At 39.9% G+C, this 24,394-nt stretch overlaps 1 protein-coding gene across 10 annotated transcripts in view; it reads right to left on the bottom strand.

The window, feature by feature from the left end:
- TTC3 (tetratricopeptide repeat domain 3) overlaps positions 1-24,394 on the bottom strand; it is a 125,438-nt gene that overhangs the window by 69,405 nt on the left and 31,639 nt on the right. For all 10 annotated transcript variants that reach the window (XM_027961621.3, XM_042238430.2, XM_027961634.3 and 7 more), the window contains 7 exons: positions 21,051-21,105; positions 12,944-13,106; positions 11,700-11,745; positions 10,571-10,691; positions 10,003-10,066; positions 7,809-7,869; positions 4,800-4,884 (listed from right to left, as the gene is read on the bottom strand). In XM_027961621.3, the coding sequence (XP_027817422.2) occupies positions 4,800-4,884; positions 7,809-7,869; positions 10,003-10,066; positions 10,571-10,691; positions 11,700-11,745; positions 12,944-13,106; positions 21,051-21,105 (595 nt within the window). The remainder of the gene's footprint in view (positions 1-4,799; positions 4,885-7,808; positions 7,870-10,002; positions 10,067-10,570; positions 10,692-11,699; positions 11,746-12,943; positions 13,107-21,050; positions 21,106-24,394) is intronic.

Raw genomic sequence — 24,394 nt, 5'->3', positions numbered from 1 at the left:
GTCGTGTCCGACTCTTTCTAACCCCATGAATCGCAGCACGCCAGGCCTCTCTGTCCATCACCAACTCCCGGAGTTCACTCAGACTCACGTCCATTGAGTCCGTGATGCCATCCAGCCATCTCATCCTCTCTCGTCCCCTTCTCCTCCTGCCCCTAATCCCTCCCAGCATCAGAGTCTTTTCCAATGAGTCAACTCTTCGCGTGAGGTGGCCAAAGTACTGGAGCTTCAGCTTCAGCATCATTCCTTCCAAAGAAATCCCAGGGTTGGTCTCCTTCAGAATGGACTGGTTGGATCTCCTTGCAGTCCAAGGGACTCTCAAGAGTCTTCTCCAACACCACAGTTCAAAAGCATCAATTCTTCAGCACTCAGCCTTCTTCACAGTCCAACTCTCACATCCACACATGACCACAGGAAAAACCATAGCCTTAGGATAAGTAAACTCAAAATAAAGTGACAATTTAAACACTGTTAGAAATTCTAAAAACGCTTTCACGCAACTAATTAGAAAGTTGTTGAAACTGATTAGGAAACATTAAAAATGCTTGAAACTTGCTTCATTCCAACAGACCTTAAAAAGAAATGTCATACATACCTAAAATAGATAAAAGAATTTTTAAATGACTTACATATTGAAATAAGTATTGTGTTCCATGTTAATATTCATTTGGGGGGATTTAAATCCAGTATTTTACTTTAGAAGAAACAGATCTGTATTTACAGAGCACTTGTCAAAGCAGACTTGTATGAATCACATTTAACCAAAACAAACAACTTTTCACCAAAAATAGTCTATAGGTATTCAACGACTGGAATAGTGACTAGTTATGGTTGGTTCTGGAAATTCTGGATTCTGTTGTTTGTTCAGTCGTGTCTGACTCTTTGCGACCCCATGGACTACAGCACACCAGGCTTTCCTATCTTTCACCATTTCCTGGGGTTTGCTTACACTCTTATCCATCGAGTCAGTGATGCCATCCAACCATCTCATCCTCTGTTGTCCCCTTCTCCTACCTTCAATCTTTCCCAGCATCAGGGTCTTTTCCAAGGAGTCAGCTCTCGCATCAGATGGCCAAAGTACTGGAGCTTCAGCTTCAGCTTCAGTATCAATCCTTCCAATGAAGATTTAGGGTGATTTCCTTTAGGATGGACTGGTTTGATTTTCTTGCAGTCCAAGGGACTCTCAAGTGTCTTCTCCAAAACCACAGTTCAAAAGCATCAATTCTTCGGCACCCAGCCTTTTTCATGGTCCAGCTCTCACTTCCATACGTGACCACTGGAAAAATCACAGCATTGACTAGATGGACCTTTGTCAGCAAAGTAATGTCTCTGCTTTCTAACATGCTGTCCAGGTTTGTCATAGCTCTTCTTCCAAGGAGTAAGTGTCTTTTAAATTTCATGGCTGCCCTTACTGTCCGCAGTGATTCTGGAGCCCAAAAAAATAAAGGTTGGTCACTGTTTCCATCGTTTCCCCATCTATTTGCCATGAATTGATAGGACCAGTAGAGACGGGACCAGGGCTTCCCTAGTGGCTCAGACAGTAAAGTACCTGCTTGCAATGCAGGAGACCCAGGTTCCATTGCTGGGTCGGGAAGATTCCCTGGAGAAGGAAATGGCAACCCACTCCAGTATTCTTGCTTGGAAAATCCCATGGATGGGGAAGCCTGGCAGGCTACAGACCACAGGGTTGCAAAGAATTGGATACGACTGAGTGACTTCACTTTCTCTTTGAAATAAGAAGCAGATAGTGTTAAGTCCACTGACTTTGTTCTTTTGATCAGACCAGATGCCATGATCTTTGTGTTTTTGAATGTTGAATTTTAAGCCAGTTTTTTCACTCTCCTCTTTCACCTCCAACAAGAGGTCTTTAGTTCCTCTTTGCTTTCTGCCATAAAGGTGGTGTCATCTGCATGTATGAGGTTATTGATATTTCTCCAGGCAATCTTGATTTCAGCTTGGGCTTCATCCAGCCCGGCATTTCACATCATATACTTTGCTTATAAGTAAGCAGGGTGACAATATACAGCCTTGACATACTTCTTTCCCAATTATGAACCAGTCCATCATTCCATGTCTGGTTCTAACTGTTGCTTCTTGACCTGTATAAAGATTTCTCAGGAGGCAGGTAAGGCGGTCTGGTATTCTCATCTCTTTAAGAATTTTCCACAATTTGTTATAATCCACAGAGTCTGTTAATGTTTCTATTTCTTTATGAGTTTTTATAAGCTGGGTTTTTCTAGAAATTTGTCTTTTTCATCTATATACATTTTCAAGTTTCTTGGTATAATGTTCATAATACTATTTTGGTACAGTAATTGTCAAAGTAAAGAGTCTGTGAGTAGTGTGCCTTTTCCATTCTTGAAATTGCTTTATTGTATGTTCTTTTATCAGTTCATGTGTGCTGAGTCCTTTCCAACTCTTTGTGGCCCAAGGGAATTTTCCAGGCAAGACAACTGGAGTGGGTTGCCATTTTCTTCTCCAGAGGATCTACCCAACCCAGAAACAGAACCTAAGTCTCCTGCATCTCCTACACTGGCAGGCAGATTCTTTACTACTAGCATCACCTGAGAAACCCATCAGTGTCTGCTGCTGTTGTTCAGTTGCTCAGGCATGTCTCTTTGTGACCCCATGGACTGTAGCACACCAGGCTTCCCTGTCCATCACCAACTCCCGGAGTTTACTCAAACTCATGTCCATTGAGTCGGTGATGCCATCCAACCACCTCATCCTCTGTCACCCCCTTCTCCTGCCTTCAATCCTTCCCAGTATCAGGGTCTTTTCTCATGAATCCACTCTTCACATCAGGTGGCTTAAGTATTGGAGATTCAGCACCAAGTCCTTCCAATGAATATTTAGGACTGATTTCCTTTAGGATTGACTGGTTTGACCTCCTTGCAGTCCAAGGGACTCTCAAGAGTCTTCTCCAACACCACAGTTTAGTTTCCATGCTGCTGCTGCTAAGTTGCTTCAGTCATGTCCGACTCTGTGCGACCCCATAGACAGCAGCACACCAGGCTCCCCCGTCCCTGGGATTCTCAAGGCAAGAACACTGGAGTGGGGTGCCATTTCCTTCTCCAATGCATGAAAGTGAAAAGTGAAAGTGAAGTCGCTCAGTCGCGTCTGACTCTTAGCGACCCCATGGACTGCAGCCTACCAGGCTCCTCCATCTATGGGATTTTCCAGGCAAGAGTACTGGAGTGGGTCACTGGTGTATAAATTTTATTTATGTTGTCAAAGACAAAGAGTCAACTTTTAGCTCTGTGGATCCTTTATGTGTTGTTCCATTTCATTACTTTCTTTTTCTTTTAATAGGTAAGAAGTAGACTTATTCCAGTCCATTCTAAAGGAGATCAGTCCTGGGTGTTCTTTGGAGGGACTGATGCTAAAGCTGAAACTCCAATACTTTGGCCACCTCATGTGAAGAGTTGACTCATTGGAAAAGACTCTGATGCTGAGAGGGATTGGGGGCAGGAGGAGAAGGGGATGACAGAGGATGAGATGGCTGGATGGCATCACTGACTTGACGGATATGAGTTTGGGTGAACTCCGGGAGTTGGTCATGGATAGGGAGGCCTGGCATGCTGCAATTCATGGGGTCACAAAGAGTCGGACACGACTGAGCCACTGAACAGAACTGAACTGAGACTTATTTAGAGAGAAACACACTCCACAGAGTGTGGGCCATCTCAGAAGCTGAGAGGCTCATTTCATTATTTTCTACTTTGTTATTTCCTTCTACTTTCTCTTTTGGTTGTTTTTTTCCCCCTTGTTCTTGAGAGGAAGGTGTCACTAATTTAAAAGTCTTGGAAATCCCCTGGTGGTCCAGTGATTAAGGCTCCGCACTTCCAATGCAAGGAGTGTGAGTTCGATCCCTGGTCAGGGAACCAAAGATCCCACATGCTGCAGCAATAAACAAGTAAATATATAAATGTCTGTTCTTTTAATACATGCGTTCAGCTTGACAATTTCCTTCAAAGTGATCTTTTAGCTTTATCTCTTGCATCTTTTAAAATGTTTCCTTTGAGAGCAGTTTTAGGTTTACAAAAAAACCTGAGAGAGAGGCACCAAGATTTCCACAAACTTCCTTATTCCCTTAAATGCATAGCTTCCCCCACTATCAGTATCACTCATCAGAATGACATACGACACCACATAATCATCCAAAGCCCACAGCTTACCTGTGAACCCTATGGTTCACTCTTGGTGTACATTCTACAGGCTCAGACAAGTGCATGATGTATCCATCATCTATACTATCAGACAAAGAATTTTCATAGCCCGAGAAATCCTCTGTGCTCTGCCTATTCATTTCTTCCCCCTTAATGTACATTTTTTTATTACTTACTCAATATCATAGAAAGAATTTTATATACAGTTATCCGATAAGTCAAAGAATAAAATGTTTGCTCCTTTAAGATTTTATGGTAGGTGTAATAAAACTGCAGGTATTTAAACCTTTTAAAATTATTTAACTTAAAAATTAAAACTTTGGGAAGCAAAGATCGCCAAAGCTTTACATCTTTGCAAAGACTTGCTTCTTCCTTTTAAATCTTTTGGAAACAAACACTTGTGCAGTATTAACCATTAGTTAAATCTCAGGTTCACGTAACTACCAAGTTAAAACTTAAATTTAATGATAGCGTGGTCTCTTAGCAATCATCCATTAAATTCTATGTCCATAACTAAAATTACATTAGAAAAACCCCAAAACTTAAAGAGTGGTACGTGATTAGATTTCATTCAAGTGACAAAATGTTATGTTCAGAGAGTCTCTTTTCCATTAGCAAAGTCTCTGCCTTTACCTGGTGTGCAGCTCTGGAAGATTTAGAAAACTGTTTCTCCAAGATGTTTTTCAAATCTACTGGTAAAGTTTCTTGTGAACCAGGGCTAAAAGAGAAAAGCACTGTTGTGAATTATTTTAAAACACTCCTGCTTATATAAAGGAAAATACTGTTATTTACTGAAAGTCACATCAAACACTGAACAAATGGAGAGTCACAAATTCCTAAACAGAAATATTACCAAGATGCTGATTCTCTGCTAAGTCATTTCTAAGTGTAATAAAACCCCTATTAAATTAGAGGGGAAGGAGGACCAGCTGAACTCGCTATACAAACATTATGGAAGAACAGCTTAAAAAAAAAAGAAATTTGGGATTTACACCTATCACCAAGTTATTACAAATTTAAGTCATCAGTAACAACAAACTCCTGAGATAATCAATGTGCCCAATAAATACTGCAAAGATGGTCCATCTCATGCAAAAATCAAATAAAAAGACACAAACATTTCAGAAAGGCTGACCTTAAGGTGGTGTTTTCTGACACCAGTTCTGACACCAAACGTATGGCGCTTTGAAACCAAATACCTGTGATTTTCCACACCAATTCTGCAACATCAACTAAGAGTCCAACAATTCACTTCTAACGCCAGCTATGGAGTTAGTAACTCAGGCCCCCACAGGTTACAGGCCCAGTCTCACAAGGCTGCCCTCACTTCACCCACAATGGGGTACCCAGGCTACTCATGCTTATGCCCCACTGACTACAAATTCAGGGGCTCCTGTGACCACCCCTTAGGTTCAACTATTCCTGAGGACAACCCACAGAACTCAGGAAAGCACTTTACTTACGGTTATCAGTGAATCGTAAGGACAGAGGTCAGGAGCAGCTCAGTGGAAAAGACTCAGGGAAGGTGTGGGGGGAGAAGCACCACGCTGCTTTCACACTGCCCCCAAGTCACTGCTCCTCACCGTCTCCATGTATTCACCAACCCAGAAGTTCCCTTAACCCCCGTGTTTAGAGGTTCTTATTGAGGTCTCATTACACAGGCATGAATGATTAAATTACAGGACACTCGTGACTAAACTCAATTTCTAGCTCCCTTCCCCTCCCAAAAGATTGGGGGGTGGAGGGTGCTGCAAGTTCCAACCAATCACACGTTTAATCTTTTTGGTGACCAGCCTCAATCTTGAAGACTTGAGTCACCTTATTAGTCTAAACTCAAATAGGGAGGAAGGAGCTCCAAAGTCTTTTGGAAGTAACCAAAGACTCTCTCTTCACTCAGGAAACTCCAAGGGTCCTAGGAGCTCTGTGCCAGGAACTGGGGACATGGACCAAATCTATAAACATCTTTTTTATATCATACCCTCTCGTAGCTTAGTACCAGTATGAACACTGTTCATTTTTTGAGAGGAAAATATGGCAAAGTTAGTTACACATGCCCTTTGATGGCGATTCCTACTCTAGAAATTCCTCCTTCACATAACATCTATTTCACCAAATATCCTACAGCCATGAAAATGAAGAATGTAGATATCCATGGTCTGATATGGGAAGGTAGTCAAGCCATTTTAGAAGAGATAAAAGGAACCTAGAGGCCAGAATGGTTCTAACAATGAAAATGATAGTGTTAACAATGATGACAGTTCCAGTGTATTGAACATTTACTATGTTCCAGGGCTTTAAGAATTTTATGTGGTTGTCCTACTTGGGCTTCCCATGTAGCTCAGTTGGTAATGAATCTGCCTGCAATGCAGGAGACCTGGGTTCAATTCCTGGGATAGGAAGATCCCCTTGAGAAGGAAAATGGCAACCCACTCCAGTATTCTTGCCTGGAAAATTCCATGGACAGCGGAGCTGGTGGGCTACAGCCCATGGGGTCACAGAGTCAGACACGACTTAGTGACTAAACCACCATCCACTTTATTATTTAATAACCTCATGAAATAGATATAATCAAGAAGGGTGTTCAGTTTGAAAACAGAAACAAAACATCATGAAAATCGAGTTATCTTTAACACAATGGGTTGAAATTGTAACTATGCATTCGAAGAATAAACATGTATTGGGTTTTGGTTACTTTTTGTGCTGAGAGAAGAGGGGTGAGGAAGACCCAGGGCTTTTCTAACAAACAAGAGAATAACATAAGGCACTATAGCTTTGCATTTAACTTTTGCAGCACCATCAAAAAATGGTACTTTACTAATTTCTCTTAGTGCTATGATATTCAAATGATATTCACTCTCCTTGAAGCACCTATCAAGGAATCAGCCTTCAGATACAAAGAGAAAAGTGAAGACTAGTGGAACTGTGGCAAGGAAGGCTTTGCAGTTTCACCAGCATCATTTTCATTGTTTTCATGAATTTCTGTATCTACTGTAAGATTTACACTTTCACTTTTCCATCAATTTACATCACTGTAGGTAATGGGAGATTAACTATAAAGATTGGTGCCAAGAGTTCCTACTGTTAATTGGGGGAAATGCTTGGTAGAACCAACTTTGTAAGTGGTTGATTTATTAGTAAATCCTTTCCTCTAATGGGATAATGATTTAAAAGGGCCTCTGAATACACACACAGCCATGTCAGGGTACGCATAGTTAGTTTCCAGATGGTCAAGAAATGATTAACAGCAATTTCTAAAGAAAGGCACTAGAGAAGGAACTGAGAGACAGGTGAAAGCAAGTGAACAGTGAAGGAGATCAAATACTTACTTTACAGTTATCTGAATATGCCTTCCTCTTCTTCTTAGGAGCATGTGTTTTGAAATCTTAGAAAATTAATGCTGCTATTATCTATTATATAACTCTCAGTTAATTAACATTCAGGATTAAATAATCCTTTAGCCAAAAATTATCTTCTTCCAAAGATATGCCTAGACATTTGAAAGAGATGTACTTACCACAATACACATATGCAGAAGTAGCTACTACTTGAAAGAGATTTATTTTTCCTTTCTTCTTGGGAGGCAGACATTATGGAAACAAAATAAAGCAAAAAAAAAAAAAAAAAAAAAGATAAGAAATATACCTGAACTTCTCCAATTCATTGTTTCGAGCTTTTTGTTTCCCTTTATATTTTGGAGGCTGACCTGCGAATACAAAAGTATTTGTTCCTGAAACCTGTACATAAAAATCTACAAGCTTAAAAGTAAAGTTTTTAAAAGATGTAAATTGGAATAATAAAGCAAAGAGAGCAATACTGTCAGTCTAACAGGTAAGTGATTTAAAAAAAAGCTACTGATAATGTTTCTCTATGTATGCTATAAAATTATTGTAAGAATAAATTATAATGATGATTATCATTTAACCCTACAGTAGATACAGAAGAGATACAGTTTACAAGAGAGAGATAGCTATAGAAGAGACATAGAAGGCTATAGTTGCTTTCTTCTTTTTTTTTTTTCAGGCTATAGTTTCTATTCTCAGGAAGTTTATAATCATATGGGGAAAAAAAGACAGTCACTTCAGTAATTAAATAATAACCCCCACTAAGAAAAAAAGAAGATTCTATGTTGTTATTAAAATATAATCCCATAGTAACTGCTCTTGTAATTCCTAGAAGGGAAAATCATGTAAGTTGGAGTGACTGGGAAAGGCATCAGGGAGGAAGCAGCATCTGTGTTTAAGGTTAACAAGTAGGATTTACACAGAATGGGCCAAATGGAGTTCATTTTAAGCAGCACTAGGCAAACCTGTGTGATTGAGAGGGTTAAGTAAGGACAGGCTGAAAGGGGCAGGTGGTGTGAATGTGTACATGCCCAGTGCTTCTGACTCTCCAGCTCTGCAGCTCAGTCTTGACCTCCTCAGGAGGAGCAGAGCGCCACTGTACACACTGTACACAGTTGTGCAGGAGCGCACAGGTAGGGACGAGGCGCGTCTGAAGGAAGCTCTGGGAGAAGCAAGTCAGCTATTACCAGGGAGGGGCTGACAGCCTGAGCTCGGGGGGCCTCAGAAAACCAGAGACTTCTAGAAAGAAGAGTTCCAGTTTGATTTCTACTGGGTGACCTAGGGCAAAATTTAATTAATCTAATTCGGGGACCTCAATTTCTTTGAACATAGATGCAAACTATGAACAGTATTTAAATGATTTAAATGTGCTGTCTAATAATGGCCTAAGAAATATCAATAAATTAAAAGCTGTTTTTAAAGAAACAGTTTTATTCTCAAATATTTTGCATATGCCATAAAGTCACATCAGGTAAGGCAGGCACCTGTGTTTCCCACCCTTTATATCTGTGCTATAGTGCTAACCAGTAGTAAGTGGTTGGATATGTAGCACTAGAGCCTAAGAGAAGATACAGCTGCAGATGTATAAGACCGAAACGACTGCCAGAGGTACAAACACTGAAAAAAAATTAAGGAACCACAAAACTAATGAAAAAGAAGAGAGCAACAGGATCACTAGCTAGGTCAACCATCTCACCACAATAGCTCTGAAAGGAGCTCATGAAAGCTTGAGTAAACACAACCTTGAACCACCGAGGACATCTGAATTCTCTCAACCTTTGTTTTAAAAGGCAGAGAAGAATGAAATCCACTTCAGAATGACCTCCTTCAGAAGCGGGGAGTATAAGGGCACACTGAGAAAAAACGCGGCATGAGTATTTGCTTCTCTGCAATCTCTCATTTCCTTAAGACACCAAGTAGATGAGGTCTGCTGTGTGTCTCCATGTTTTCTAGATGCATAAATAAAGGAATGCACTAAACACATATAATTTAAATAAACTAGTATTAAAGTATATCCATTCTCAACATATACTTAGGGGTGACATCACCCCCAAGAAAGTTGGAATTGGTTATTGGAAGATGAAAAAGATCTGTTTTTATATATAAAGCACACATGTACATACAGCACATAAAACAGACAAATGGTATTTGAAGTATTAAAGTTTCATGAAAGGAGAAACAGCTCTGAAAGCAGGGGGTAGATAATGAAATACAGAAACACCGGCCTAGTGGAAATTAGGTAGCAGACCAAGAAAGCATCATTTTTCCTTTCCATACCTTTACCTGGATTTCCAAAATTAAATTTATTAAGCAATATGAAAAGACTGAGCATTTATTTCAAATAAATATTCCAATTTTTTTCTACTCAAAAGTACTGCAAAGTAAAAGGAGAACAACAGCAAATATAAGTGAGGCTTTTGTGAATTTTAGCATGTAGAAGCTTAGACAACACTACATGAATTCAGCAAAAATTTACAGAAGGGGAAAAAACTCACTTGATGGTGGTACAAATTCAGGATGACAGTCACAATCATCTACTTTCAGAGCTTCATCTACCACCTACCATGAAAATAACATTACTGAGACTTTAAAAACACAATACAGCCATGGACAGCTAAGCACCTAAAATGTTCAGCTTTACCAAATTAATAAACCAACAAAATGGTAAGTACTGCATAATAAATGCTGAATTAATCCTATCACATCTTTCCTTATGCTCCTCTCCCAAACTGAATATAGCCTCTTTGAGACTTTCATTATTAACAACAAAAGAATTACATGGTGAATTGGGAGAGTTCCCTTCAATGCCCAGCTAAGTCCAAAACACAATTCCTTTTTTTCCCCTCTCAAGCCCCGGAAAGAAATATTTATGTGAACTTGACCTCTGAGTACATTACAGGTCAGAGGAAAACTCAGACACAGGTCATCTGGGACACTGAGCACAGAGCCGGGCTATAGGCTTAGAGACGCCTATTAGTTTCCATTATCACGAAAACATTATTATAAAATACGAGACTATCTATACTCAAAATAATTTTAATCTTGGTTTTTAACTGAGCTTACCTTTGGATTCTGATTACCACCGTTTGCCATTTCGTGGTTAGTTTTTCTGAAATTTTTTTCAGTTTCCACAAAGTTAAGTGAAGTACTAAATGCAGGTGCTGATAAACTAGGTATGTAGGCCCTGAGCAGTAATAAAAGAAATAATTTTATTTCTATTGTTTAGTATTTTTTTAAAGTTATCCTTCAAACAAGGAGGTTTTAGCAAATATTACCTTTTTTCCTCAAAAGCAAAGTAATAGCTTCAAAAAGAATCTCTGCCTCTGAAATTGGGTTTTTACATAAATACTGCTTTAAATTTGGAATTAAAAGCTCAAAATAGATAAAGAACAACTCAAGAAATGTATACTGGTTTCTAATATTAAAATAAGCAAGTCTGTCTGTTATAAATTTAACAGCTTCCACATCCCAGGTATGTGGGTAAACCATGTGGGTAAAGTTTAATCTATTTTAACTGCCAAATAAAAGAACATAGACTCCTGACTGCTGTTTGTTTTCTTACGAGCAGAAGAAAATGAGCTCAAATCTATCTGCTGCCTACTTCTAACAGGAGTGCCTCAGCCTTTTTTGAAAAGGTATGAGGAGGCTGGAGGCAGATGCTTCCAGGATGGAGGCGAGGGGTGAATGGCACAGACTGTGCCCCTGGTCTCTGCTGCCAGGACCCTCATGGCTAAAACTGGTGCCACTGAAGCACAGTTATGTCTTAACACTTCACGCCTCCTCCCCATGGGCTTAGGCTATGGATCTCCAGTACACATATATGTAAATAGCTCAGCAAAACAAATCACAGGTCATGACCTAATCTTACAAACACACTTTAAAATCTCTCCTTGGGATTTCCCTGGTGATCCAGTGACCAAGACTCTGCACTTTCAACTGCAGGGGTCCTGGGTTCAATTCCTGGTCGGCAAGCTAGATCCCACATGATGTAACTAAAAATTCTGCATGCCGCAACTAAGATCTGGGGCAACCAAATAAAAAAAAATATTAAAATCAGTAAAATAAAACCTCTTCTTGTTCTTCTATTCCCAACTTTATTGTGGTTGCTATTATATACTAAAGCATCAGACAGTAACTCAAACTCAGAGCAAAACAACTCTAAGTAACAGCTACTGATCTGATATTAACTCACCTGCTTTCACAGAAGGCTTTGACTGGATTACTAGCTGGTGTTCGACCTATAAAAATGAACCACACACACACACAAAATAATCAGTGGACTGGCAACACATACTTTAAAAGATTTTCACTCTTAGGCTGACAATAAGTATCAAATTTAGGGAACTGAAAAACTAAACCTAACCAATTTTACACTTTCAGATGTTTTCAGTTTTAGAATGATGTCAACAAGATGCTGCTGCTGCTAAGTCGCTTCAGTCGTGTTCGACTCTGTGCGACCCCATAGATGGCAGCCCACCAGGCTCCCCCGTCCCTGGGATTCTCAAGCGAAGCACAGTGGAGTGGGGTGCCATTTCCTTCTCCAATGCATGAAAGTGAAAAGTGAAAGTGAAGTCACTCAGTTGTATCTGACTCTTAGCGACCCCATGGACTGCATGCAGCTTACCAGGCTCCTCCATCCATGGGATTTTCCAGGCAAGAGTACTGGAATGGGGAACAAGATGCTACACAAACCTTATTTGACATCCCATTACATGTGATCACTGACTAGATGCAGCAATGTATAAACCTCAATCAGAGATGGTACCTGTCTTCGAGGAGCTCACAATCTGATAAACATGTCCTGTTGGATGACAACATCTGACAGTGAAATAGGACTGCTGGGCTCAGCTTCGTTAGACACTAACTACTCACAGAAGAAAGAGCAGGAAAGGACTCTAGGCTGAGTAAGGTAATTTCAGGCGCTGGATGGAGCAAAATGACTCAGGAGAGAAAGTAAGGGCAGAATGAAAACCTGGAGTTCCCAGCCTGCACACTAATTTCTGAGGTACCTATGTATGCACACACATTCAGCATGCTACAGAATTAGCCACCATCTTGGTGCAAAAGCAAACAACTCTACTGAAGGGCCTTTTCTTCAGGAAATAACTATAATAATGGAGGAAGAAATTTAAAACTTTGTTTCAAAAGGTTTTCCTTCATTCAAAATTTCAAGAAAGCATATTTTTCTACAAAAGAATAATTAATTTGTTGCTATTTCAAATAAAAAATACAAATCATTTATTATTACCAACTGGAATATAATACTAAGAATTCTACATGAATACAAATGAAAAATTTAAGTGAGCTGACCAAGATAACATAAAATACAAGCACAATCTTCTGAGAACTGATTTATGGTCCATTAATCCAAGAAACCCACCTTTGGAAGTTTTTAAGGGAATTCGACTGTAACCAAAAGAATCTTAGGTGAAATACCTTGCAGGTCTTCTATCTGTTTTTGTAACTTTACATGCTGCTGAATTAGATCCTTGATTCCCTCAGGGTCATTTTTACAGAGTTTTTGAGCTTTTATGTTTGCTTGCAGGGCCCAGTCATATTCCCCCAGCATAGAAAGAGCAGCACAATAACGATAATGACCCTGTTCCAAAAAGATAAATTCAATTTTTTTCTCAAAAATATACTTAAAGAAAATTTAATGAAAAAATATTTTGCTTGAAAACTGGTTAGTTACTTGAAATGTTACACTAGGATCCTCTCAATAAAAAATAAATGAAAATGTTAATACCTCTCAGGAAATAAAATTACCTAAAAGAGTTAAATGAAAAGCTACAAATAACAATTTTTAACAACTGACTGTAGAGATCAGTGTTTTTGCTTAAGAGATTTTTGTATCCACCCCAAAGATAACAATTCAATCTACACTGTATATAAAAGACATTATTTTGTACCAAATAAAGTATAAAAGTAATTCATAATAAATGAGTAAGTTAATTTTTTTCAAAATATTTTTAGGCAATAATAGTCTCTAAGTCAGTATATTTCCTACATTTTTTTTTAACTTTAAACTTTTAATTTTGTATTGGAGTATAGCCGATTAACAGTGTTGTGGTAGTTTCACGTGAACAGCAAAAGGACTCAGCCATGAATATACAAGCATCCACATTCTCTACACTTTTGAAATCAAGAGTTTTAGAGCTGGATGGAAGTCAGCTTGTGCAGTAGTCTTCAGACCCCTCTGAAGAGCATGGGCACAGATAAGGGGTGCATATATTACTCCCACCTTTCTTAATCAGCTTTCAATTATTTTCTAAGTACAGTCCTCGGCTTTAAGATCCAAAAACCACTGATTTACTCTTAATTCCAATGATCAGGTTGTTTCTTTTCTTTTTTTGCTACAGAATCATAGTTCTGGCTGGTCCCTTAATTTATGTGTTTTGGGAAATCTGTATCAAGCTTGAGTATTTTAATCCAGAAAGTTAATATTACCAAAACTAGGGTTAACTCAGACAACCTCTCTTTTAGCTACTGAACTGAACAGAAACCAAACCCCCATTTTAGGCTTGGTATCTCCATTTAAGAAGTGATTTACAAGTGTGAGAGGCTAGAACTGGCCTGATGCCACATTTATTTAGACACAAGCCAAAGAACTTGGATCTTAGGACTCCAGGTCCAGAGCTCTTTCTTCTTTAGTACACATTTTACAAAGAGCATTCTGATTCTATTAGAAAATATGAAATCAGAAATAAATGATCCTGTTAAGAAAGATGAGTATTTCACTAAAAGCAGCAAGAAACAACCAGCGGACCTATGTTTACGTAGGTTTGGTGCATATATAATCCCACTTTGGTGCACCAACCCAACCACAGAAGTCCAGAGCATTTCCTAAACAGGATCTCCAGGCTCAGCTCAATGACCCCCAATTCAGACTGCATTTGGTTACACTCTGCTTTTCCTCCAAAGGTAGAAGACAGATCTCACAATTATGCTACAAGACCAAAATTCTATCCACTAAGCATAAACCGACCTCAAACTTTAAATAGCTGCATTAAAAAATAATAACAGCATAGGAAATTATGGGAGATTATAAACCTCACCTACTAAATTTGTAGAAAACACTTCACTTCTTTCTCTTTTCCACCCATCTTCTACTGAGTTCTTTTCCCTAAGCTCTGTAAAACCCAGTGTAACGTCTATCAGATGAGAAGGGACTTTATTCAGATCTCTGTGCTGAAGTTGTTTGAATGAAGCTTTAATCAAAGGTATCTCAGAAACTTTCTTGAACCCAACTACGATAGTTTTGCTCTTCTGTGACATTACCTCATTCTCTATCACACACACTGCTCATCTGCCTAGTATCTCTTCCTTGTGTGCTATCTCGTTGCTACTCCACGTAGTAATGCCCACATCTGAACAAGGGCCAGCAGGGAAGAAGCAAAGCTGTGACCCAGGAGATCGGCCAACAGAAATGTACCATTCACAGTAACTGAACCACAGGTGGGCACATGGCTCAATCAGGATCAGTCTGAGGCACCCCACAGTTATACTATATAAATACTAACAGAGGCTCTCTTTCCACTAGAAAAGTTACTAGAATCTTTCCACTAGAAACGTTAACAGAACAGTTACTAGCATATCAGTTTGGGGCTCCCACTATTTCAAAATGAAGCCGAGAGCCTATTCTCTAATTGCCATCTGTGATCAAGATAGATTAACAAGGACTGGCTATACTACCTCTTGCTTAAAAGTAAGACAAAGTACATGAAACAGGTTTCCTAGACACTGGCTATCAGGCAACAGAAGAAAGTGATTCCTGAGAGATGAGAAGCACAAAGCTCTGTGGTTGTTCCCACTTACTGTGGGAGAGTTTCTCAGCCACAGCACAGGTAGAAGGAACCCAGGGAGAGGCCACAAGCTCAGTGAAGGCAGGGAAGCCGAGGCAGCACAAGTTCCTGGGGCAGAGGACCAGAGAGGGCAGACCTGGACAGAGGGCTCCGGAGGTTCCAGAGGGCCCCCCTGGAGTCTTCAGCTGAGTATCAGCCAGTACATGCATGTGCAGCAACTACCCAAGCCAGGGAAAGAACCACTTGAAAAGACTAAAAGGGAACAACAGTCAGCACTCACACAGGGCCAGGATAATTCCTGTTCCCACCAACCAGAGCAGAAAACGTCACGGGAGTATTAAGTACAGTACTCAGCAGAGTTTGGCCTCAGTTATGGAGAAAAAATTAGCCCAAGAACAAATACCACTATGATATCACCCAACAAAGCCTAAAACAATACTCCGAAGAATCTGTTTTCCAAGTAGCTTTACTGCATCCGAAAACAAAACTCAAAAATATTTACAGAAGACAAAAAAATATTAGGACCAAACAAGGTAAAATTCACAATGTCTGGCATCCAATCAAAAATTACTAGGTATGCAAAGGAAAATGTGATCTATAATGAAGAGAAAAATCAATCCATTGAAAACAATCCACAAATGACACAGATGACAGGGATTAGCAGATAAGGACATTAAAACAGCTCTAGGTAATATATTTCATACGTTCAAGACACTAAGGAAAAAACAGAATATATTAAATAAAGACATGATATATATAAGAAACACTCAAACTGAAATTCTAGAAATGACTGCTACAGCACTCAGATGAAAAATAAATTAGATGGAAATAAAGGCAGGTTAGACATAACAGAAGGATTTGTAGACTTGACACAGCAATAAAAATCTAGGTAAGATGGAACGAAGAGAGAAAAGACTAAAAGTGATACAAACAGGGAAGCACCACTGAGAAACGTAGAGTGAACACAGATCTGGATCCAATCGTGCCTGAACTACCACCCAACCAGATGTGAGCCAGTAACTTCCCTCTTCCACTTATGCCAAATCTGAGTTAGGTTTTGTCACTCCTGAACGAAAAGAGTCCTAACATACTCCTCAATATTAAAAAGTCCTTGGGGACATTTGTGAGGCTAGTGGTTTGTATCTTGTATAAATACACCAAAAGACAATGCACATAGAAATACCAACAAATATTTGGTGACTATATGTAAAAATTTTCACTCTTTAGGATACAATGATTCAACGTCTCTTAAGCCTAAAAGTATGTGCAGGACTCATAAATCAACTATACCTCAATGAAAAATAATGAAAAAATATATTATTTAAAAATTAAAGTATGTTTAGGACAACTGACATTGTACCAGTTTTCTCTATCTGGAAAAAAGGAAGAAAAATTGGCCTACCCTCACGCAGAAATGTACATACTACCCACCTATACAGGATTATATCCTAGACTCAACAGAGTCAGGTTCATAAATGGACTCTGATAAAAGAACGCACCTTGTACAGTCTATTTTGGTTTTTAAAGTTTAAAATAGCCTTCAATGAGCACTCCTTTTTGGTAAAACAAAATGGTAATGACCTCAATGTACAGTTACCAAATTTTTCGAATACTAAAATTTTCTGAATACCAGGGAGTTGTGTTTTTTACCTACACAAATAACTTTTGCAACTATCAAAAAATTCCCAATTAAAAAAAAAGGGAACCCACATAAACAGTCAACCGATCTTTGACAAAGAAACAAAGACAATACAATGGAACAAAGACACCCTTTTCAACAAATGATACTGGAACTGGACATCTACATACTAAAAAGTGAATCCAGACAAAAAATCAACTCAGAATAGATTACAGACCAAAAACTCCTAGAGGAGAGCATAGGGGAAAAACTAGATGACACTGGGTATGGTGATGACTTTTTAGATACACCAAAGGTATGATTCATGAAAGAAAGAATTGATAAATCAGACTTGATTAAAATGAAAACTTACGCTCTGTGAAAGAAACATCAAGAAAATGAGAAGACAAGCTCGGATCTAGGAGAAAATATTTGCAAAAAATACAGCTGATAAAGGGCTGTTATCCAAAATATACAGAGAACTTTTAAGAAATAAGAAAACCACCAGTTAAAAAATGAGCCAAAGACCTTAACAGACGCTTCATCAAGGAGGATATACAGTGCCAAATAAGTATATGAAAAGATGCTTCACATGTCATGTCATCAAGGAAATGCAGATTAAAATAATAAGATACCACTATGAATCCATCAGAACAGCCAAAATTCAGGACACTGACAACACTAAACGCTGGGAGGACGTGGAGCAACGAGAACTCTCATTCATTGCCAGTGGAAGTGCAAAATGGTATAGCTACTTTGGAAGACGGTTTGGCAACCGTAAGATTTTAGTTTTCAAAAAAAAAAAAAAAAAAAAACAAACCAACAACATATTCTTACCATATGATCCAGCAATTGCACTCCTTGGTATTTACCCAAAGGAGCTGAAAATATATGTCCACACAAAAACCTGCATATAGGTATTTATAGCAGCTTTATTCATAACCACCAAACCTTGGAAACAATCGAGATGTTCTTCAGTAGGTGAATAAACTGTAATATATCCAGACAATGTAATATTTTTCAGTGCTAAAAAGAAATACCTATCAAGCTATGAAAAGACGTGGAGGAAACTTAAATGCATAGTACTAAGTCAAAGAAGCCAGTCTGAGAAGGCTATACATCATATGATGCCAACTATATGACGTTCTGGAAAAGTAAAACTATGGGAACAGTAAGAAGATCAACGGTTGCCACCATGTGGGAGGAAGGATGGATAGGCAGAACAGAGGATTTCAGGGCAGTGAAAATACTCTGAACCACAATGGTGAAACACAGGTCATTATACATTTGTTCAAACCCATAGAAAGTCCACTTCGGGAATGAACCCTAAGATCAACTATGGACTTTTGGTGATTATGACATGTCCACGTAGGTTCATCGGTTTCCATAGATGTGTGTCTCTGTTGGGGGAGACTATGCAAGTGCGGGGCAGGGAATTTACAAGAAATCTCTGGACCTTCCTCTTAATTTTGCTGTGAACCTAAAACTGCTCTAAAAAAGTCTTAAACAAAAAGAATGAATATTTTGTTTGATAAGTTAAACCAGGAATAACCATTCTACATAAAGTCTTCAATGTAATTAAGAAAGTTCTGAATTTAAGACGTATGAAAGATAGCATACATATACAGCATCAGTCTAATGGAAGTTTTGCAAAAATAAACTGAAGAGGAGGCAACATTCAAAGAGTTAAGGGTGAAAATATTCCAGAAATGCTGAAAAGACATGAATCCTCAGATTTTAGAAACCAAGCTATCCCAAGTGTGAAAAATTTAATGAAAATTCCTCCCAGACAATAAAATTTATTTGCAATAAAACTGCCAAATGTTAAAGACAGTGAGATTTTCAAACACCTAGGAAAAGCAAAGATTACTTACAAAGGAAAAATAGCAGACCTGTCAACAGAGGCAAAAACAGGAGTCAAAAGAACATAGACTTAAACATCTGCATTGAACATTATACTCTGCTTAAATACTATTTAATTTTTTTTAAAGAAAGTTTTGGAACACTTTTTCTAAGTTGATAATAGACTGACCTAGCAAGTTACCTCTGGAAAATCAGTATCATGATCTAGGTTTCAGTATTATGAACACGAGCATCCATTCATTCCGTAAGTAAATTTACACAGCACCTGCCAAACGCCAAGTTGAGTGATCAGCAAAGATTACGCTTCAACTACAAGAGCAACTCATAATGAAAATGGCAACAAACAGATCACCTTCAAGCAGAAGCCTGTCTAACGCTGGATTCTCAGTTCATTCTTATCTCTACTTGCAATGACACCTTACAGAAAGTCACTTTGCCCTTCTGGGACTTAATTTTTTAATCTAGAAAATAAGGCATTTAAGAAGTGACTCCAATATCTGGATGCAGAAATTCACCTGGAGAATTTTATAATCCCCAGACTCAGATACACTCCGAGGCCATCTGAATCATAATTTGGGGGCTCTAAAATTCTATGATTCTATTCATTCTGGTTTAAAAAAAAATATGTAAACACTGTTTTTTAAATCTATAATTATTGGTAGCCAATAACTCATTTCAACGCATTCATTCATTAAATATTTACTATGAGTGCCTGCTATGTGCTGGGCAGCTTCTCAGGCAGGTGATTCAGAAATGAACCAAACAAAAAAACCTATCCTAAAAAAAAAAAAAAACACACACACACACACAAAACTTATCCTTAGGGAGCTCACGTTATACTAAAGCACACACAAATAAGAACACAACTGAAACAACATACATATATGCAATCATGTTAAACTCTAAGAGGTAAAAAGATAAAGCAGAGAAAAATAAGCAAACGTCTAGGAAGGACCAGGTTTGCTCAGGGAAGGTTACTGAGAAGAGAACTCTCAGTGAAGAAGGAAAGGAAACAAGGGAGCTCACTCGGGCTCTTGGAAAGGCAGTCTGACCCTAGGCAGCGGGAAGAGCAAGCATGCGGTGGGAGTGGGCCTGGTGCACGAGAGCACAGCGAGGCGGCCCAGGGCTGACAGAGGACAAAGGGGAGGCGAGCAGGGGTGAGGCTGCAGCAACGATGGGTGGCTAAAGGCACACAGGGGGCTGACCAGAGGGTTTGCAGTAATAACTTTGACCAAATGAAAATACCACACTGGTCCACTGCTTTATTAATGTGTACTCAGGTATTTGCAGTTCTGTGCCATTAAAACCATACTGCAGTGACCAAGCTTGCACGTCTCATCACGTACACATAGGCAAGAACGTTTGTGGAGTACACACCCTTGGAATCAATTACAACACAGGTAGAGCAGAGCTCTCCAAGGTGGCTGTGACCAACTCACACCCCACAGGCTTACTGAGAGCTCCTGTCAGCAAACACGCTACCAACACACAGGACTAGCAGTCTCTAACTTTCACCTACTGAAAGAACCCAAACAATATCACTGTTTTTTGCACTTGTGGGTATACATGTGGGTGTGTTTGGAGGTTCTTTATTAGGCTCTCTTGGTTTCTATTTCTTTACAATTTTAATTACTAGGAAATGCAATCTTTTTTTCCTATTGACCATTCAGGTTTCCTCATCTCTGAAATGCTTATTTCATGGGCCCATTTTCTACTGAGTTTCTTTATTTCTGTTCTTCACATATTTTGAATGTAAAGCCCTATCAAGTTATTTCTGTTCTATGTATGACAAACTATCTCCTCCCAGACTATAATTTCATTTATGGTGTCCCAACATACAGAAAATTTTAAGCTTGAGATAATTATCAGAGTTTTTTCCTTCTCTGACCTGTGTATGTACGTAAAAAAACCCTTTCCCACCTCAAGATTACAAAGCTAGTCTCCAGACACTCCTGAGTTTTAAGCCTCATTTTCCACAGTCAGGGCCTTAATCCTTCCACAATGTGCAGATGCTGACACCTCAACCACTCAGGTGTGCTCACGACCCCCAGGGGCGGCCTGTCCCCAACAGACACACTTGGCCCTTACCGCTGGGCTGCGGGTCCTCTCTGATTATGGAACTGAAGGTTCCCCTGCCACGCTCCTGAGCTCCATGTAATTTCAACCAGAACTTTTACATAGGGATTTATATCCTGTAAACAGACTTTTCACAAAGTTGTACGGCACTGTTTAGCCAAAGTAAAGCATGCAAGAAACCTACCTTTGTCCAATTGTTCTTCAGAATGGTAGCTCTCTTTCCATCACCAAGTGCATTTCTAAAAGAAAAGGAAATAAAATACTCAAATTTTTCAATGGGTATTATATAATGTGTATCTATTTGTACTTTAATTTTCCATATACAATCTAGTTTTTAATTTTTTTAGTCTATATATGTCCATTATAGGAAATTTGGAAAATACAGAAAAGCAAAACAAAGGGAAAAAGTCATCCAGTCACAATCACAATTACCCAAGAATAGGTACTTTCATTATTTCTGGAGTATTTCCTGCACACAACTATCTATATCTCACCTATCCCTACCTTATTATTACTCGCATGAAGTTTTTTTGGTACTATGTGGTATTGTCAGCAAGACTTCTGATCTTGGGGAATAAAAGTCGCAGATATTTCACACAACACACTGGCTAAGCTATAATGGACAGAGCATAAGTTGGGACATGAGATTAAGTCCAGCGCCATCACTAACTCTCACTGGGGCGGATAGGAAGTAATTAACCTCTTTAGGGTCACTTTCCCATCTTTAAGATGAGGCTAACAATTTTGGGTTTTCCTGTTTTCAGATACTATGCTCAAGCACAGTACACTGTAAACTGTCGGGCACTGAGGTCTAGCATCTGGTCTCTCATAGTTTCCTTACAGTTAGTGGCCTTCTCTGCCCAGCTCAGCCACCCACCACCGCCGTCCCAGGGAACTTTACCACTGCTCAAAACTGTTCAGAGCCCAAAATCACTAATTCAGGCATCCCACTCTTTCCCCTGATGGCATAGCTCCTTCCATCCTCCTTATTCAGCTATTCCTACTAGCTTCTCAGGGGGCTCACCTCACTGACTTACCCATTTTCTCTCTTTTTTAAACTTCCTTATTGACCTATCTTAAGATTCGCTGGTTCCTTATTTCATATTCCCCACGCATATAGCTGCATACTTCTTTGTTCCTATGTTTACATCTTGCTCTACGGCAAAACCCAATTCTGGATGAGCCCTGCTTCCTGCTTTCTCCAGGACCACATGTAGGGAGCCAAGTACTACCAGAGGAAAAAACACAGCAGAGCACACCAGGAGTACTACTTACTCAGGATCCCAATGACCCAAAGGGGCCTTCAACAGTGTTACCCAATATTCTAGATCAAATCACTCTCTAATTTTGTTAAATGACCATTTCAAATCTTATGTCCTTCCCAGGACTTCCTGGTGGTCCAGTGATTAAAACTCTGCACTTCCAATGCAGGCGGGCATAGGTTTGATCCCTGGTCAGAGAACTAAGACCCCATATGCCTCGCAGAGTGGTCAAAAAAAAAAAAAAAGAAAAACTTAGGTCCTTTCCTTCCAACTCCCCTTTCAGCCAATGAGCTTTGCTCCTATTTCAATGAGTAAACTGGACATAACAAAGAGAACTCTCTCAATCTAGCCCTGACTTTTCTCCTTTACAATGAAAGTTTCTTCCTCCTCCTGTGGCTGATTCCTCCACTTGTGCCATGTAACTACCCATCCTTACAGTATCAATCATCCCTTCTCTCTCCTGTAAAACCAGACATTCCATTTAAGGAATTTACCCCATCAGTATGTTTTATTGTGGTAAAACACACACCATAATTTACCCCATGAATCATTTAAATGTAAAATTCAGTGGTATGAAGTACATTGACGTTGTCATGCAACTTCCTATTGACTTTTAATCTGCTCAGATCTCTCATCTTTTAAAAAGCAAGTAAAAAATAAATAAATGTCTTAAACCCTAAGCAAACACTGTTGGTAATCTACCCAGCAGCTAACCTCCTCCTCTGACTGCTAGACACTTGTTGTGAGGGTCCACCTCTAAGACTGAGATAATTCCTAGCTAAGTTTAAGCCAGTCATCACAAACCCACTCTCCACTGAGTGGTTTAGGGGTACACAGTTCAGGTATGACCCAGAACTGAGGGGACCGCTCACTCTTAAAAACCGATTACAAAAACAACCAAGAAACAAAACAAAAAGATTACAAAGAACAAAACTAGCTAACTTATTCTACCACACATCAATACCTACTGCTACTGCTGCTGCTGCTGCTGCTACTACTAAGTCGCTTCAGTCGCGTCCGACTCTGTGTGACCCCAGAGACGGCAGCCCACCAGGCTCCACCCTCCCTGGGATTCTCCAGGCAAGAACACTGGAGTGGGTTGCCATTTCCTTCTCCTATGCATGAAAGTGAAAAGTGAAAGGGAAGTTGCTCAGTCGTGTCCGACTCTTAGCGACCCCCAGGCTCCTCCATCCATGGGATTTTCCAGGCAAGAATATTGAAGTGGGGTGCCATTGCCTTCTCCACAATACCTACTAAAAGACCATATATACATTTTAAAGATAAAATTCAAAAGCTATCTAGACAGCCTGACAAACAGAAGAGGATACAGAAATCAGAAACAGATCCTTACAGATCCTGATATAGTCACACGATCTGTATGACAAAGCTAACACTGCAGTGCATGGAGAAAACATACTCGTAAAAGATGGGGCTGGGTCGGCTGAGGGGGTCTCTTCCACATCCCTGCAGGTAGTGCAGAGCCTGCTACGCAGAGATGCTTGTGCATTCTTTAAACGTTCAAACACTGAGTGAACGAATGTGTGAATAAGTGTGTCTTCCATATACACATCGGAGGCAGAGCTGAGGCAGCAGCACAAAACCGCTGCAGGGTTGTTGGGGGCAGGGGGAGACCTGCAAGCAAATGGAGAAGCCAAAGAGTCCTCCTCCTCCTCTATCATCCACCTAGCCACCCACTTCTTGAGCACCTGCTACATACGGGCATACAGGCGCTGTGTTATGGACACAGTGTGGACAAGCTGGACACAGCCCTGCCCTCTTGGGGCTAGTACTCCAGTGGGAGACAGATAATACAGAAATAAAAAACAAGCGATTTCCAAGTCATATGAAAGTTAATGAGGTGGAGAGAGTGAATTATCAGGAAAAAGGGTCAGGGCAGGCTTCTAGGAAGAGGTGATATTTGTGCTGAATCTCTAATAAAGGGTGAGAGGGAGCCTTGTGATGCTGGGAAAGAGCATTCCAAGTAGAGAGGACAGAGTGTGCACAGAGTCTGGGGGGACAGGGGGGTGGGGGTGAGAGCGTCATCCCGGAGGTAGAGAGGAGGGCAGGGACAGCAAGGGTTCCCGAGTCGGAGGCCGAAGGCCTGTGAGGGCTGGAGGTGAGGGCAGAGGCCTGCGGTCTCCGGCACAGGAAAGAGACACCAAGGGGCTGTGGAAGCCTCAGGGCAGAGGTGAAGCTGGGGGAAGAGGATCAGATTTGGGGATCAGAGGGGAGGGCTCCAAAATAGGAGCCCAGGAAGCAAGGAGGT

This window comes from Ovis aries, chromosome 1 (assembly GCF_016772045.2).
Source record: "Ovis aries strain OAR_USU_Benz2616 breed Rambouillet chromosome 1, ARS-UI_Ramb_v3.0, whole genome shotgun sequence".
Taxonomy (NCBI): Eukaryota; Metazoa; Chordata; class Mammalia; order Artiodactyla; family Bovidae; genus Ovis; species Ovis aries.
Note: the sequence above shows the minus strand (reverse complement) of the source record. Positions and strands in the feature narration are given on the sequence as shown.